The sequence below is a fragment of the Octopus sinensis genome, linkage group LG29 (assembly GCF_006345805.1).
Source record: "Octopus sinensis linkage group LG29, ASM634580v1, whole genome shotgun sequence".
In the NCBI taxonomy this organism is placed as follows: domain Eukaryota; kingdom Metazoa; phylum Mollusca; class Cephalopoda; order Octopoda; family Octopodidae; genus Octopus; species Octopus sinensis.
The window spans coordinates 5,744,241-5,762,883 of NC_043025.1; the positions used below are offsets into that span (position 1 = coordinate 5,744,241).

General features: G+C 38.9%; 2 protein-coding genes across 3 annotated transcripts in view; one reads left to right on the plus strand and one right to left on the minus strand.

The window, feature by feature from the left end:
- The first annotated feature begins 1,736 nt into the window (after window positions 1–1,736).
- On the plus strand, window positions 1,737–15,420 carry LOC115226158. The gene is made up of 4 exons (XM_029797157.2): window positions 1,737–1,894; window positions 8,608–8,795; window positions 10,437–10,538; window positions 14,624–15,420. Exons 1-4 carry the CDS (start codon window positions 1,825–1,827, stop codon window positions 14,672–14,674), a joined length of 411 nt encoding a protein of 136 aa, XP_029653017.1. The 5' UTR covers window positions 1,737–1,824; the 3' UTR covers window positions 14,675–15,420.
- Window positions 15,421–17,345: 1,925 nt separating this feature from the next.
- Window positions 17,346–18,643, minus strand: part of LOC115226215 (protein MTO1 homolog, mitochondrial) — a 34,341-nt gene continuing 33,043 nt past the window's right edge. Inside the window, exons 9-10 of one of the 2 annotated variants that reach the window (XM_036514906.1) lie at window positions 17,977–18,135; window positions 17,346–17,562 (exon numbers count right to left, since the gene is read on the minus strand). In XM_036514906.1, the coding sequence (XP_036370799.1) occupies window positions 17,998–18,135 (138 nt within the window). In that variant the 3' untranslated portion in view covers window positions 17,346–17,562; window positions 17,977–17,997. Of the gene's footprint in view, window positions 17,563–17,850; window positions 18,136–18,643 lie in introns of those variants that run through there. The other variant, XM_029797238.2, reaches the window with a different exon arrangement.

The window sequence follows — 18,643 nt, forward strand, 5'->3', positions numbered from 1 at the left end:
GTCCTCCATCACCGTTCAACATTTGGTTTTGACTTATGTCCCCATAACTTAGCAGTTTAGCAAAAGGGACTGACAGAATAAGTACCAGGCATTAAAAAATAAGTACCAGATCGATTTATTTATTTAAACCGCCCCTAGGCAGTGCCCCAGCATGGCCACATTCCAATGAGTGAAGCAAGTACAAGGAAAAGACATGAATTAACACAAGCACACACACACACACACACACACATAGGTGCAGGAGTGGCCGTGAGGTTAGTAGATTGCTTACCAACCACATGGTTCCAGGTTCAGTCCCACTGTGTGGCACTTTGGGCAAATATCATCTACTTTAGCCTCGAGCCGTTGAAAGCTTTGTGAGTGGATTTGGTAGGCGGAAACTGAAAGAAGCCTGTCGTATATATATATATATATATATGAATATGTTTGTGTGTCTGTGTTTGTCCCCCACTCCATTGCTTGGCAACTGATGTTGGTGTGTTTATGTCCCCGTAACTTAGTGGTTCGGCAAAAGAGACGGATAGAATAAGTACTAGGCTGAGAAATAATAAGTCCTGGGGTCGATTTGTTTGACTAAAAGCAGTGCTCCAGCATGGCCGCAGTCAAACGACTGAGACGAATAGAAGACTAAAAGAGAACTGTACACACACACACACACACACACAAAGAAGCTGCTGTCCACATGCATTCACGCACAGACACAAACACACACACACACATTCACAAAGAGGTTGCCATCTATAAGAATCCACACACATATACATACACACACACACACACAAAACTACCATATGCAGGCATTCGCACACACATACACACACACACACACACAAACAGAAGCTGCCATCTACAGGCATTCACAAACACACATGCACACACACACACGTGCACACACGCATACATACATATACACAAACATTCACACATACACAAAGGTCAAATCTTTGACTCAACTTGTTTTGTTATTTAACCACACACACACACACACACACACACAAACACACACACACACACACAAGTCTAGCTACACAGTCAGCCTTTTCTCATTTGTCACCATTCTCTCTCTCTCTCTCTCTCTCTCTCTCTCTCTTATATATATATATATATATATACACATATATGTACACACACATATAGCCCAACCATACAGACATGGAACTACAAGCACACATGCATACACATACAAAATCAATTAGTATACACATATATACATACACAAATAGATATATATATATATAATATACACACACACATACACATACACACACCACACATATATATATATACACACACATATATATATACATACAACACACCTATATATATATATATACATACAATATATATACATACATATATATATATATATATATCTATATATATACACATATATATATACACATATATATATATATATATATATATATATATATACACATATAATTATACACATATATAATATATAATATATATATATAATATATATATATACATATACACACACACCACACATATATATATATATAGAGAGAGAGAGAACGTCAACAATACACAAACACATACACAAATACCTACCCAAAAACACATAGACACATACATACATAAACAGGCAGTCAGCAGCAAACACACAAACACACGTTCTCTGCCCAACCCCAACAAAATACACACATATACAGACAGTCAGCAATGCAAGCATAAGCACACACACATATATATATATATATACAGGAACTCAAACATACATACATACACACACAGACAGGACAAGTCAATTTTATTCCATCCCGTTTCAGTGTAGAGAGAGACCTCCTCCGTGAAAGAACAATGTCAGCATTAAATGGAAAATGGTTGTTGGATAGAATTGAAAATGGTGACGAATTCTTGCAGAAACTCCGTAAGTTCCTGAAAATTCTTTTACTATATTTCTGTTAAAATCCACCGTCGTTGTTTCAATTAATTTTTAAAATAACAAAGAATTTAGTAACATTAATTTTGGTATAATTAAGCCAGTGTGTGGAATTTGAAATTACATGGAATTTTATGAAGGATTTTAATTTTAATCATTTTAAACCCTTTTCTTACCATATCCCTGTTGAAGCACAATGTCTTTGTTTCAAATGATTTTTAAAAATAATAAGGAATCTAGTAAAATAATTTTATCATTACAAAGATGGTGTTTGGAACTTAAAATTACATGGAATTTTACTGGAAAATTTTCATTTAGATTCATTTAACCCTTTTGTTACTATATTTCCCTTATTTTAATTAATATCAAATATCAATTAAAATGCCCTCATTTTAATTAATATGGAAGTAATGAAGATTTTAGTAAAATAATTTGGTCCTTAGCATAAAATTTTGATGCCTTTATAAAGCAGGTGTTTGAACATAACATGAAATTCTCATGGGAAGTTTTAGTTCAGACCATTTAAACCCTTTTGTTAAAGGATTTCAGTTGAAATACTCTTTTACTTGTTTCAGTCATTTGACTGTGGCCATGCTGGAGCACCGCCTTTAGTTGAGCACATCAACCTCAGGACTTATTCTTTGTAAGCCTAGTACTTATTATATCGGTCTCTTTTCCTAACTGCTAAGTTACAGGGACATAAACACACCAGCATCGGTCGTCAAGCGATGTTGGAGGGACAAACACAGACACACAAGCAGATACACACACATACATATATATATATATATATATATATATGTTTAGAGATAAATTACCATTAAATTTTGAAGGACGCTTTTAAATTTACTCCCGTTAACCTTAGCAGATTTCTACAAAAATACACTGTCTTTGTTTAAATTTATTTTCAAAATAATGAAGAATGTGTTAAAATAATTTTGTCATTATTAAACTGGTTCTCGGAACATAAAACATGAACATTTTTAACTTAGATCACTTTAACCCTTTTGTTACCATATTTTTGTAACTTACAAGAAAAGAAAAGGAGAAAGCTGCCTTGACCAAGTAGGGGATGCATTTGAGAGGGGGAGGTGGCATTATGCTAGGTGTTGAGAGGCTAATGCATGAAGAAGGGACAGGCATAGGTGTCTCACTACAAAGGAGATATACAGCTACCCCGGAAAGAGTCCAGAAGCTGGCTACCCGCATGGTTCTTGGTCTCAAGAATTTGTCTTATGAAGAAAGGCTGAAGACGCTCGACCTTTATTCTCTAGAAAAACGACGACGCCGTGGTGATCTCATTCTTGCTCACAACATCATAAGCGGAAAGTGTAACCTCTCGAAAGAGCTGTTTTTCACTCCTGCTCCAGAGCGTCGGCTGCGGGGTTACTCCGAAAAGCTCTATCTGCGACGATTTCATCTCAATCGAAGGAGAGGGGCTTTCTCCGTCCGGGTTGCGGATCCGTGGAATAAGCTGCCGGACGAGATGGTGAAGATGCCAACGACCGCTCGGTTCAAAGTCTCCCTTGACCACAAGTGGCCTGAACTCTTTACATGAACACCACCCTGTACATAACTCCATGTCCCCCTACATGGCCTTGCTTTTTGCTTTTTGAGCCAAAATATTAACTAACTAACTAAAAGGGTGGGTGGGAACAGATGGGAAGAAGATAAACAGGGTATTGATGGGATGCCAGAGCAAACACTCAGGGTACAAGCAGCACTGGCTTAACCATTAAGCAAAATAAGCACATGTTTAGGGCATCAAGGGAAGGAGGGAGGGGGCACCACAGAAATGGTAGATGGTTTACGGCACAAAAGAAATCACTTTAAACTTGCTAAAATGATATTTGGGATGCCTTTATCTCTAAGTATACTCTTACTCTTTTACTTGTTTCAGTCATTTGACTGAGGCCATGCTGGAGCACCACCTTTAATCGAGCAACTCGACCCCGGAACTTATTCTTTTTTTTTTTTTAAGCCCAGTACTTATTCTATCGGTCTCTTTTGCCGAACCGCTAAGTGATGGGGACGTAAACACACCGGCATCGGTTGTCAAGCAATGCTAGGGGGACAAACACAGACACACAAACATACATACATATGCACACATATATATATACATATATACGATGGGCTTTTCTCAGTTTCCGTCTACCAAATCCACTCACAAGGCTTTGGTCAGCCCAAGGCTATAGTAGAAGACACTTGCCAAGGTGCTATGCAGTAGGACTGAACCCTGAACCATGTGGTTGGTAAGCAAGCTACTTACCACACAGCCACTCCTGCGCCTATTACTGTTTTGTTTCATTTTGAAAAATAAAAATTTATTTCATGGGTTGTTATTTGTTTCTATTTTGAATTACATAATCTCTTATGGGGGCACCAAAACCTTTTGAGGGCTTAGGGCCTTGATGTGTCAGGGTACAAGTAGGTGAATATAAGAGAGGATACGGGTAATGGATTAGAGGGAGGGAGAGGAGAAATTTCATAAGTGTGAGTGAGTGTGGGAAGAAAGTGGGTGGGAAGAAAGAGGTGAGTATAGTGAGTGATGAACATGGGTGGAATTGTGGCTGATAGGAAATACCAGTTTGGTGAGTGGGTACGGTGAGAGGGACTCAAGTGGGTCAGGAAGGAAATAGTTGACAAGCAGAAAGCTGTGGATAGATCAGAAGGTAAAGAGACTGTTGTGCAATGTGTAAGAGTAAGAGGAATGTACAGTGACAGAGATGGAGGTGAGAGGTATTGAAGGGTGGCTATAGCGAGCTGGCGGAATCGTTAGCACACCGGGCGAAATGCGTAGCCGTATTTCATCTGCCGTTGCGTTCTGAGTTCAAATTCCGCCGAGGTTGACTTTGCCTTTCATCCTTTCGGGGTCGATAAATAAAAGTACCAGTTACGCACTGGGGTCGATGTAATCGACTTAATCCCTTTGTCTGTCCTTGTTTGTCCCCTCTGTGTTTAGCCCCTTGTGGGTAGTAAGAAATAGGTATTTCATCTGTTGTTACGTTCTGAGTTCAAATTCCGCCGAGGTCGACTTTGCTTTCATCCTTTCGGGGTCGATAAATTAAGTACCAGTTACACACTGGGTCGATGTAATCAACTTAATCCCTTTGTCTGTCCTTGTTTGTCCCCTCTGTGTTAGCCCCGTGGGTAGTAAAGAAATAGGTATTTTGTCTGTTGTTACGTTCTGAGTTCAAATTCGCCGAGGTCGACTTTGCCTTTCATCCTTTCAGGGTTTATAAATTAAGTACCAGTTACGCACTGGGGTCGATGTAATCGACTTAATCCCTTTGTCTGTCCTTGTTGTCCCCTCTGTGTTTAGCCCCTTGTGGGTAGTAAAGAAATAGGTATTTCGTCTGTTGTTACGTCTGAGTTCAAATTCGCCGAGGTCGACATTGCCTTTCATCTTTCGGGGTCGATAAATTAAGTACCAGTTACACACTGGGATCGATGTAATCGACTTAATCCCTTTGTCTGTCCTTGTTTGTCCCCTCTGTGTTTAGCCCCTTGTGGGTAGTAAAGAAATAAGTATTTCGTCTGTTGTTACGTTCTGAGTTCAAATTCCGCGAGGTCGACTTTGCCTTTCATCCTTTCGGGGTCGATAAATTAAGTACCAGTTACACACTGGGATCGATGTAATCGACTTAATCCCTTTGTCTGTCCTTGTTTGTCCCCTCTGTGTTTAGCCCCTTGTGGGTAGTAAAGAAATAGGTATTTCGTCTGTTGTTACGTTCTGAGTTCAAATTCCGCCGAGGTCGACTTTGCCTTTCATCCTTTCGGGGTTGATAAATTAAGTACCAGTTACGCACTGGGGTCGATGTAATCGACTCAATCCTTTGTCTGTCCTTGTTTGTCCCCTCTGTGTTTAGCCCCTTGTGGGTAGTAAAGAAATAGGTATTTTGTCTGTCTTTATGTTCTGAGTTCAAATTCTGCCGAGGTCGACTTTGCCTTCATTCCTTTCGGGGTCGATAAATTAAGTACCAGTTACGCACTGGGGTCGATGTAATCGACTTAATCCCTTTGTCTGTCCTTGTTGTCCCCTCTGTGTTTAGCCCTGTGGGTAGTAAAGAAATAGGTATTTTGTCTGTCTTACGTTCTGAGTTCAAATTTCACCGAGGTTGACTTTGCCTTTCATCCTTTCGGGGTCGACAAATTAAGTACCAGTTACGCACTGGGGTCGATGTAATCGACTCAATCCCTTTGTCTGTCCTTGTTTGTCCACTCTGTGTTTAGCCCCTTGTGGGTAGTAAAGAAATAGGTATTCCGTCTGTTGTTACGTTCTGAGTTTAAACTTCACCGAGGTCGACTTTGCCTTTCATCCTTTCAGGGTCGATAAATTAAGTACCAATTACGCACTGGGTTCGATGTAATCGACTTAATCCCTTTGTCTGTCCCCTCTGCTGTCTCACTAGGAAGATGGCATCTGTGGTACCCTTCCCAGGCACAAAACCCAACTTCATCTCATCTGGTTTAATTCTATTCCCAATCAATTGAGCTCTAACCTTCTCAGTAACTTTCATGACCTGGTCCAGCAGTTTAATGCCTCTGTAGTTGTTTCTCTCTAAGGCGTCACCTTCACCCTTGTAGCAGCTGACTATAATACTACTACACCAGTCATTGGGGATGATACCTTCCTGAATAACCTGATTAACTATATGGATCACTAAGCTGTAACCTACACCACCGGAAATTTTAATCATCTCAGCAATAATTCCTGATGGCCAGGAGCTTTCCCTGTCTTCATGTCCTTAATTGCCTTATTTATATATAAATTTTTTCTGTGTATCTTTTTGTCGAAGAGCATAGGCTCGAAACGTAAAAGACTTTTTCTATTCTTGAGTGCTATACTAATACATTTGTTTGTTTGTACTCCACCTGCCTTCGTCTTTTGTTTATTTTTGTAAACTTTCCCTTTATATATATATATATATTGTTTTCGTTTGTGTGTGTGTTCTTTTATTGTTTTATTGGTTTCAGTCATTTGACTGCGGCCATGCTGCAGCACTGCCTTTAGTTGAGCAAATCGACCCCAGGACCTGTACTCTGTAAGCCTAGTACTTATTCTATTGGGGTCTTTTGCCGAACTGCTAAGTTATGGGGATGTAAATACACCAACATCGGTTGTCAAGCTATGTTGGGGAGACAAACACAGACACTAACATCTACACATACATAAATACATACATATATATATACATATATGGCAGGCTTCTTTCAGTTTCCGTCTACCAAATCCACTCACAAGGCTTTGGTCAGCCCAAGGCTATAGTAGGAGACACTTGCCTGAGGTGACACACAATGAGACTGAACCCAGAACCATGTGGTTGGTAAACAAGCTACTTACTACACAGCCACTCATGCGCCTGTATATATATATATATATATATATTATATATATATATATATATATATATATATATATCATCATCATTTAGCATCCGATTTCCATGCTAGCATGGGTTGGACGGTTCAACTGGGGTCTGGGAAGCCAGAAGGCTGCACCAGGCCCAGTCTGATCTGGCAATGTTTCTATGGCTGGATGCCCTTCCTAACGCCAACCACTCTGTGAGTGTAGTGGGTGCTTTTTACGTGCCACCAGCATGGGGGCCAGGTGAGGCTGGCAATGGCCACGATTGGACAGTGCTTTTTACGTGCCACCGGCACGGAGGCCCGTCGGGTCGGCGCTGGCAATGGCCATGATCGGATGGTTCGCTTACGTGCCACCGGCACTGGTATCACAGCTACAATTTATATATATATATAGTTATATTCTGTTAAGAGCACAGTAGAAGCTCACCCACCTTCAAATTTCACCCTGTGTTATCCAGTAGTTGTAGCAGTAAACGTACTTCTAAATTTGCGTTTGAGTTTCTGTTGAGTGTGAATAGATAACTGAAAAGTTGGAGTCAACAAGATTTTAACTTAGATCACTTTAACCCTTTCGTTACCAAGAATCTAGTAAAATAACTTAGTTATAATTAAAGCTAGTGTTGAGATGCTCTGTGTTTCTTTCAATTAATTTTAAATATAACAAAGAATTTAGTAAAATAACTTAGTTATCATTCAGCTAATGTTAGGAACATAAATTGTGACTAAGGTTTGGTGGAAGATTTTAATTCAAAACTTATGAAAACAAGACATTTGTACTACAGAACCAGGTTTGGTATTGAAAGGGTTAAAAATATCATGGTGTCTTTAACCCTTTTGTTACCATATTTCTGTTGAGATGCTCTGTGTTTCTTTCAATTAATTTTAAATATAAAAAAGAATTTAGTAAAATAACTTAGTTATCATTCAGCTAGTGTTAGGAACATAAATTGTGACTAAGTTCAGAATTTTTGAAAACAAGACATTTGTACTACAGAGCCGGTTTCAGCCAGGTTGGTAATGAAAGGGTTAAACCAGCGATATCTGCCCATAATATTTTCCCTTTTTTTATGTTCAAACTGGTGAGATCTGGTCTCTCAGCAATCCAATAATATCATTCTAAAAATTAAGTTACCTCATCAAAATCTCAAAAGCTACAAGATAAAGCAGATTAATTAAAAATAACGAGAATGAATAAGTTTTACATTTGATGGAATTATGTGAATTACCTGACCCTGCATGGCGGTGCTCCAGTGTGGTCGTAGTTCAGTGATTGAAACATGTAAAAAAAATGGATGATGTTAGAGTGTTTTTCTCTTCTTCTTTGTTAGAAATCCCAGAAGAGGACAAGCAGAAAGCGAAAGTGTTTCTGGACCCAGCAAATGAAATAACTCAGGAAATTGAAATCAATGGACAAAACCTGACCATCAACATCAGTGCCAAAAACGGCTGGTCTGAGGAAGACAGAGCGACGTTTGGGCATCCTGTGGAACAAAGCCATTTTGGAAGGGAATTTACGGTAAATACTCTTTTACTTGTTTCAGTCATTTGACTGCGGCCATGCTGGAGCACCGCCTTTAGTCAAGCAACTCGACCCCGGGACTTATTCTTTGTAAGCCCAGTACTTATTCTATCGGTCTCTTTTGCTGAACCGCTAAGTGATGGGGACATAAACACACCAGCATCGGTTGTCAATCAATGCTTGGGGGAAAAACACAGACACACAAACACACATATATATAAATATATACGACGGGCTTCTTTCAGTTTCCATCTACCAAATCCACACACAAGGCTTTGGTCGGCCCGAGGCTATAGTGGAAGACACTTGCCCAAGATACCACGCAGTGGGACTGAACCCGGAACCATGTGGTTGGTAAGCAAGCTACTTACCACACACCCACTCCTGCACCTAATACACACAAACATAAAACATCACCTTCATTTAACCCTTTGGTATTCAGGTTATTCTATCAAATATAATCCTTATTTAGTAACATTCATCATTATAGCCGCAGGAGTGGCTGTGTGGTAAGTAGCTTGCTTTCCAACCACATGGTTCTGGGTTCAGTCCCACTGTGTGGCACCTTGGGCAAGTGTCTTCTACTATAGTCTAGGGCCGACCAACTCTTGTGAGTGGATTTGGTAGACAGAAACTGAAAGAAGCCCGTCGTATATATGTATGTATATATATATATATAGGCGTAAGAGTGGCTGTGTTGTAAGTAGCTTGTTTACCAACCACATGGTTCCGGGTTCAGTCCCACTGTGTGGCACCTTGGGTAAGTGTCTTCTACTATAGCCTCGGGCCGACCAAAGTCTTGAGAGTAGATTTGGTAGACGGAAACTGAAAGAAGGCAAAGTTTGAAGGGAATAGAAGTAATTACTTATTGATTTCTGGATAGAGGCAAATAGGAAATAAAACTTACTGACCAAAGACAACAAGCAAATCTGTGCTATTGAGCAGAATATTTGCTATAATGATATTTCTGCTTCAGCAACTCAGTACTGAATCTATCTGAAATGTAATGGGAAATAGGCCAGTTTTAAAACATTGATGTCCAGGTGACAAAAGTAAAGTGTGAAGGGAATAGTAGTCATTTCCTTTGATTTCTAGACAGAAGCAAATAGGAAATAACACTTATTGGCCAAGGACAACAAACAGATCTTTGGTATTGGGTAGAATATTTGCTATAATGATATTTCTGCTTCAATAGTTCATTGGTGAATCTGTATGAAATGTAATGGAAAATAGGCCAGTTTTAAAACATTGATGTCCAGGTGACAAAAACAAAGTGTGAAGGGAATAGTAGTCATTTCCTTTGATTTCTAGACAGAAGCAAATAGGAAACAACACTTATTGGCCAAGGACAAATAAAAAAATAATTAAAATTTTGTTAAATAGCGTTGTTATTCACTGTGTGAGGATTATAAAATACTTTCTTGTAATTGGGGGAAGTGCTCCATTTATAATTAACGGACTGATGTATAACAAATCTTCCTTTGGTTACTTGGGTATTATGTTAGCCAGGCCCCTGCACGAAGGGCTGATGGGGTAATTGCTTGGATTACATTTATTTCCTTTAGTTATTAAGTATATGAGTGTATTTGTCTTTGTGCTGTTTCCAAATGTTGTCTTGTGATTGTTTATTGAATTCAGGCATTGTACAAGCTGGTAGGGGACACCATTGAGGAGCATCAGAAAGGCATGTTTGAGGCTAACATAACTAGGAAGGTTGAGAAAAGTGGAGAGCTTGTAATGGTAAGTACAAGGTACACGTAGACATGTATGGTCAGCTGTGCTTCTGTGTGTGTGTCTTAGTGATCATATGCATGCGTCTGTGCATCTGTGTGTGCTTGTTTGTTAGCATGTGTGTGTGTGTGTTAGCATGTGTGTGTGTGTTGGCATTTGTGTGTGCTTGTTTGTTAGCGTGTGTGTGTTGACATGTGTGTGTGTGTTAGCATGTGTGTGTGTGTTGGCATGTGTGTGTGTGTTGGCATGTGTGTGTGTGTGTTGGCATGTGTGTGTGTGTGTTGGCATGTGTGTGTGTGTGTGTTGGCATGTGTGTGTGTGTGTTAGCGTGTGTGTGTGTGTTGGAATGTGTGTATGTTATTCTCTGCGAGTGTGTGTGCTTGTTTGTTAGCATGTGTGTGTGTGTTGGCATGTGTGTGTGTTATTCTCCGTGTGTGCTTGTTTATTAGCGTGTGTGTGTGTGTGTGTGTGTGTTAGCATGTGTGTGTTGGCATGTGTGTGTTTGTTAGCATGTGTGTGTGTGTTATTCTCTGTGTGTGCTTGTTTATTAGCGTGTGTGCGTGTGTGTTGGCATGTGTGTGTGTTATTCTCTGCGAGTGTGTGCTTGTTTGTTAACGTGTGTGTGTGCGTGTTGGCATCTGTGTGTGTTAGCATGTGTGTGTGTGTTAGCATGTGTGTGTGTGTGTTAGCATGTGTGTGTGTGTTAGCATGTGTGTGTGTATTAGCATGTGTGTGTGTGTGTTATTCTCTGTGAATGTGCTTGTTTGTTAGCGTGTGTGTGTGTTGGCATGTGTGTGTGTGTGTTGGCATGTGTGTGTGTGTGTGTGTATGAGTCTATATGTGGCTGTGAACGCATCAGTGTTAGTGTATGTATGTTGTTTTGCTCCATGTCTACCCTTGAGCAAGTCAGTCATCTCACGAGTCTGTATATTTATGCTGACTTGTGGGGTCATGTTGCACAGCTGCTGTCGCATGCGGGATGGGTCCATCTGTTGGTCAAGTCCATTGTGATAATTGCCCCGCTGCCCTCCATTACTCAGGCAGACAAAGCAGTTTTCCTTTGCCTGGTGGCTGTGGTGAAAGAGGTTGTCTGGTGTACAAGTATCATCATCATCATTATTATCATTATTATCATTATTAATATTATTATTATCAACATTATATTATTATTATTAATATTATTATTATCAACATTATATTATTATTATTAATATTATTATTATTAATATTATTATTATCAACATTATATTATTATTATTAATATTATTATTATCAACATTATATTATTATTATTAATATTATTATTATCAACATTATATTATTATTATTAATATTATTATTATTATATTATAATTATTATTATTATTATTATTATCATCATTATTATTATATTATTATTATATCATCATCATCATCATTATTATTATATTATCATCATTATTATTATATTATTATTATATCATCATCATCATCATTATTATTATATTATCATCATCATTATTATTATCATTATTGTTATTATCATTATTATTATTGTTATTATCATTATTATTATTGTTATTATTATTATCATTATTATTATTATCATTATTATTATTATTATTGTTATCTCTCTATATATAAACGGCAGTTTGTCTGTCTGTGTGTCTGTCAGGTTGTACCCTCACCCTGACCACGGCTTTCAACCGATTCTGATGAAACTTGACACACACATAGCCCAATGTCATAATTCAAAACTAACGCAGCGAAAATTTTGAAAAGTTCCCCCAGTTCTGAAAAAATCGATAAATCCGACATGGGGTCGAGAATCTAAGCTTTTTATATGCAACACCTTTTCTGGGCTGTACATGGGCTGTTCACGCGTTGGGGAGGCGCAATGATGTTTTCATGTTTTCGCCCAAAGGGACAGCTAAGAACATCGTATACACAGAAGTATTCGAGTGAAGAGAAGACATTGCAACCTACACATGTGCTTTCGTTCCCTACAGGGAAAGGACTAGATTGGGATTAGTCGTTGCCTACTAGGGGCTCTTACATACCCGGGCAACGCCGAGCTATGCTGCTAGTTATCATTATTATAATCATTATCATTATTATCATTGTTATTATCATTATTATTATTGTGGCTGTGGTGAAAGAGGTTGTCCGGTGTAGAAGTCTGAAAGTTATGAGGACAGACACATTCCTCTTTCTCTGGTAGAGGTCTCATTGGTTTCTTCCAGTTTCACTTAAAAAAGGAAATTGAGTGTGGAGAGGGTTGTACTGTCCTCGAGTGTGTGTGTTGGCATGTGTGTGTGTTATTCTCTCTGTGTGCTTGTTTATTAGCGTGTGTGTGTGTGTTATTCTCTGCGAGTGTGTGTGTGTGTGTTAGCATATGTGTGTGTTATTCTCTGTGAGTGCTTGTTTATTAGCGTGTGTGTGTGTGTGTGTGTTAGCATATGTGTGTGTTATTCTCTGCGAGTGTGTGCTTGTTTGTTAGCGTGTGTGTGTGTGTGTGTTGGCATGTGTGTGTGAAAGTTGTAAAAATGGCAAGAGTGGATGGTACGTCTCCAAGTGTAGACCTGTAAGTCAGAGAAAGGAATTGGAGAGGGCACTTGTCCTTGGTGTTCAGGGAGATCTTGGACAGTGGGGTCCCTCGATCATCCCTAGAGGTCATCCTGTATCAGGACGACTACATCTCTATCATCCACCCCCACCACTTTTTTTCCTTTGTATATTTCTCTTCCTTTTCATTCTATACCATGTAAACATAATCCTTTTTTTAAAAATTTATTTATTTATCTTATCGATCAAAAATCAATGGAAATTGTATTCGTGATACCAGTGCCGGTGGCACGTAAAAGAACCATCTGAACGTGGCCGTTGCCAGCCCCACCTCGACTGGCCTCCGTACCGGTGGCACGTAAAAAGCACCAACCGATCGTGGGGGTTGCCAGCCTCGTCTGGCACCTGTGCCGATGACATGTAAAAAGCACTCACTACACTCACGGAGTGATTGGCGTTATTGTTATGATTATTATTATGTCTTTTCCTTCTTTCTTCAAATTTTCTTCCGTTTCTCGCCGAGTGTTTTCCATACACCTAGGGCAGAGAAGGGCATTGCATGCATTCCCAGATTACACACGCAAATTCACAGATAAAATATGTATTTAAAAAATTAATAAATAAATAAATTCATGGATGGATGTTATTTTCACAGGGATAGTGCTCTTCTCAGTATGAGCCGTTCCAGTTAATACGATTTTTTGCACTTCCTGTAGGGATGGTAAGCCTGGAATCATTTTCAAATAGGTTTCAGTACCTTTTTTTATCATTCCTAGAGATCCTACAATCACTGGTACTGTAGTCCCCTTGAGATGCCACACTTTTTCAATTTCTATTAGCAGGTGTTTATATTTACTAATCTTGTCAAATTCTTTCGCCGCTATATTGTGATCACAGGGAATACTCATGTCAATTAATAAACACATCCTTTTTGTCTGATCTTTTATAATGATATCTGGCTTATTAGCTTTTGTAGTCCTGTCGGTCTGCACGGGGAAGTCCCATAGAATCGACACATTTTCTCCCTCAGTCACAGCTTCAGGATGGTGTTTATACCATTTGTCAGTGGTTTTGATTTTATAATGCCGACATATTGTCCAATGTAAATACTGGCCGACTCTGTCATGTCTTGCTTTATATTCTGCAGGTGCTAAGACTCTACACCCTGATTATTATTATTATTATTAGTATCATTATTATTATTATTATTATTATTAACCCATGCTAGCATGGAAAGCGGACGTTAAACGATGATGATGATGATGATGATTATTATCATCATTATCATCATTATTATTATTATTGTTATTATTATTGTTATTATCATTATTATAATTGTTATTATCATTATTATAATTGTTATTATCATTATTATAATTGTTATTATCATTATTATTGTTATCATTATTATTATTATTATTGTTATTATCATTATTATTATCATTATCATTATTATTGTTATTATCATTATTATAATTGTTATTATCATTATTATTGTTATCATTATTATTATTATTATTATCATTATTATTATTATTTGTATTATTCAGACAATTGTAGCTGGAGATGCACATTGCAAGAGAATCTACAAACGCCTATAAAGTCATTCTGTGACACCAGAGTGCACACTGGAGCAGATGCACCACAACAACAACAACAACAACAATACCAACAACGTCTATAACAGCCACAACAACAACACCAACAACTACAACACTGACACCTCTTCTAAGGCAGCAACAGCAATGACAGCACTCGATAAGGAAACTTCTATGCTAGAAACAACAGCCAACTCCACCTCAATTCACAGCCCACTGTTTAAGGGGACACAAGACATGTTGGATAATGTAGTCCAAGATGGACTTTGCCCATAGAAATGACAGTATGCTCATGGATGGATTGCCTTTGATGAGTGATTTACTCAATCAGAGCTGGCTCGGGGTTAAACAACAATGATAAGAATGTCAAACCAATGATAGAGTTCCTGTATTCAGTTACATCTCTGCTAGAAATAACAGCTAAATCTCCTTTAATTTACATATGAACATTTAAAAAAAAAAGATCTATGTATTGGATAATGTAGTCTAGGATATGTATAATACTGATGGGATGGTCATAGATGGAACGTCTTTGGGCATAGGTTTATTTCCACAAGGCTGGGCTGTGATGTAAAACTGCTTATTTCATCACTGCTAACCCCCCCCCACCCATCAGTTGCACAACCAGCACAAAACAAGGAACCCTCTATGACCTGTTAGAAACAGCAGCTGAATCATCCTCGTATCAAACCCTGCTGCCTTAGAAGTAGAGATAGACGGGATGATGTAGTTCTAGATATACAAAAAAAGACATTTTGGGGTCATTGCTGGAATGTCTCGGATCATGTGTCTGCTCGACCAGGGTCGACCCAGGGCTAAACAGGTAAAACAAAGCATAAATAAAAACATACAATACAATACCAATTTGAAATCTTTTTGTTTATATATGTGTATATATATATAATATATATATATACACAGATATATATATATATATATATATATATATATATATATATATATATATATATTGAAATGGCAAAAATACGTCACGATATATATATATATAATACAATACATATAATATACATATTATAAATATATACATATTTTTTCTTTTATTTCTTTCCTTTTACATGTTTCAGCCATTTGACTGCGGCCATGCTGGAGCATTGCCTTTTTAGTCGAAGAACTTATCCTTTGTAAGCCTAGTACTTATTCTATCAGTTTCTTCTGCCGAACTGCTATGTTTGGAAGTGTTATCATGTACATTGTTTTGTCTTGGTACAAAAGATGGGCTACAGCAAATATTCTGCTCAATACCACAGATTTGCTAATGCCCTGATGCAGTACCAGACAGTGGCTTTCATGGCTTCTGTTCTTAACTGATTGGAAGTGTTATCATGTACATTGTTTTGTCTTGGTACAAAAGATGGGCTACAGCAAATATTCTGCTCAATACCACAGATTTGCTAATGCCCTGATGCAGTACCAGGCAGTGGCTCTCATGGCTTCTGATCTTAACTGATTGGAAGTGTTATCATGTACATTGTTTTATCTTGGTACAAAAGATGGGCTACAGCAAATATTCTGTTCAATACCACAGATTTGCTAATGCCCTGATGCAGTACCAGGCAGTGGCTCTCATGGCTTCTGTTCTTAACTGATTGGAAGTGTTATCATGTACATTGTTTTGTCTTGGTACAAAAGATGGGCTACAGCAAATATTCTGTTCAATACCACAGATTTGCTAATGCCCTGATGCAGTACCAGGCAGTAGCTCTCATGGCTTCTGTTCTTAACTGATTGGAAGTGTTATCATGTACATTGTTTTGTCTTGGTATAAAAGATGGGTTACAGCAAATATTCTGTTCAATACCACAGATTTGCTTGTCAGTTGTTTGACCTTAACCAGTTGAGCATGTCCCTTAGTGGCTGACGATATGTGCATCTCTGATCACAAGCAAAAGTAGTGGGAGAGCGTCATATCCATGTGTTGAAAGGAATTCTTTGGGGTTTGAATAATTCACCTCTGGAAACATGGGTGTTTCGTTCAACATCCTTAAACAACCCTTATTCAGGGACCTTTCGAGCGGGATGGGCTACTCGACCAGAAGAAAATTCTAACTGGGCCCCACCTGTAAGGTCATGCGCTGTTTATCTTGATATGAGATCACCATGTTGCGCACATATGGTTGTGATGCATGTGCCTGGTGTACCTTTATCAGACGGGTAGTCATGATGGGTATACTGGGCTTCGTATATTTTACCCCAGTGTCACTTTGATGGCATGCACTGCTCTCTCACTCAATAATAATAATAATAACAACAACAACAACAACACTGAAAAATACCTTAGAAATGGGAACTGAGGTTTGAAATTTCCCCAAGATACCCGATGAAACCTGGAGGGTATATTAGAACTTCTCAACAGAAATACGGTAAGAAAGTTATTATATTCCACATGGTTCCGGGTTCAGTCCCACTGCGTGGTACCTTGGGTAAGTGTCTTCTGCTATAGCCTCGGGCCGACCAAAGCCTTGTGAGTGGATTTGGTAGACGGAAACTGAAAGAAGCCCGTCGTATATATGTATATATATATATGTGTATGTTTGTGTGTCTGTGTTTGTCCCCCTAGCATTGCTGGTGTGTTTATGTCCCCCGTCACTTAGCGGTTCGGCAAAAGAGGCCGATAGAATAAGTACTGGGCTTACAAAGAATAAGTCCCGGGGTCGAGTTGCTCAACTAAAGGCGGTGCTCCAGCATGGCCGCAGTCAAATGACTGAAACAAGTAAAAGAGTAAGAGTAAAGAGTATGTTCTGTTCACACTGCCATGGTACTAGGACTGCTGCATCCCATCATGTTTTAAAAGAACTTCATGTTTCAAAGCAACCTCAAGAGCTGATGGATTTAGTAGAGAACATTGTGTCAGGTGTTCACGTAATATTACATATTTCTTTATTACCCACAAGGGGCTAAACACAGAGAGGACAAACAAGGACAGACATAGGTATTAAGTCGATTACATCGACCCCAGTTCGTAACTGGTACTTAATTTATCGACCCCGAAAGGATAAAAGGCAAAGTCGACCTCGGCGGAATTTGAATTCAGAACGTAACGACAGACGAAATACCTATTTCTTTATTACCCACAAGGGGCTAAACATAGAGGGAACAAACAAGGACAGACATAGGTATTAAGTCGATTACATCGACCCCAGTTCGTAACTGGTACTTAATTTATCGACCCCGAAAGGATGAAAGGCAAAGTCGACCTTGGCGGAATTTGAACTCACAACGTAACGCAGATGAAATACCGCTAAGCATTTCGCCCGGCGTGCTAACGTTTCTGCCAGCTCGCCGCAGACACTATGACCATCAAACAGCTAAAGAGCTGTCGTGGGCGGTACCGTTTCCTGTCCAAGTTTCGTGTGTTTTTGTCCCTTTCTCTGTTTCTTTACATGTCGCAACAACAGGATCAACGCCGCAGGGGTCACACCGGGGATTCGGCTGGCAGAAGCAATCTGTATGGAAGAAAGAGAAAGGAAAAAACAAATAAGGTGGTGCCCCAGCATGACTGTGGCCTTTGGGCTAAAACATTTTTAAGGATTTATGGAGATGTACTCACATAGCAAGTGATTTGATCTGAGATCGTGTGCTGGAACGAAAACAATTGCAGCGTGGAAGGTGTTTATAAACCATTTAAGAATCACACAAAAGCCGTTCGATTCACTTCAACATTTAAGTTTAATTTGTCAAAATATTTTCGTCGCTAAAATCCGCGACAAAAATCCGTGCTGCATCACCTTCCACGCTGCAATTATCTTTAAGGATTTAAGGTCACAAGAAGAAGAAAGTTACGGTAATAGATATGGTGCAGCTGTGCTTGTGTAGGTAAGAAGTCTGTTTACCAACTATATGGCTTGAGGTTCAGTCCCACTGTGTGGCACCGAGAGCAAGTGTCTTCTACTATAGTCCCGAGTTGACCAAAGCCTTGTGAGTGGATTTGGTAGACGGAAACTGAAAGAAGCC

Bases quoted from the DNA above. Each gene is read 5' to 3' on its own strand.
- LOC115226158 (XM_029797157.2), top strand. From the start codon at position 1,825: ATGTCAGCATTAAATGGAAAATGGTTGTTGGATAGAATTGAAAATGGT. The intron at 1,895-8,607 runs GTAAGTTCCTGA...CTTCTTTGTTAG, and splicing joins CGAATTCTTGCAGAAACTCC to AAATCCCAGAAGAGGACAAG. The intron at 10,539-14,623 runs GTAAGTACAAGG...TGTATTATTCAG, and splicing joins AAAGTGGAGAGCTTGTAATG to ACAATTGTAGCTGGAGATGC.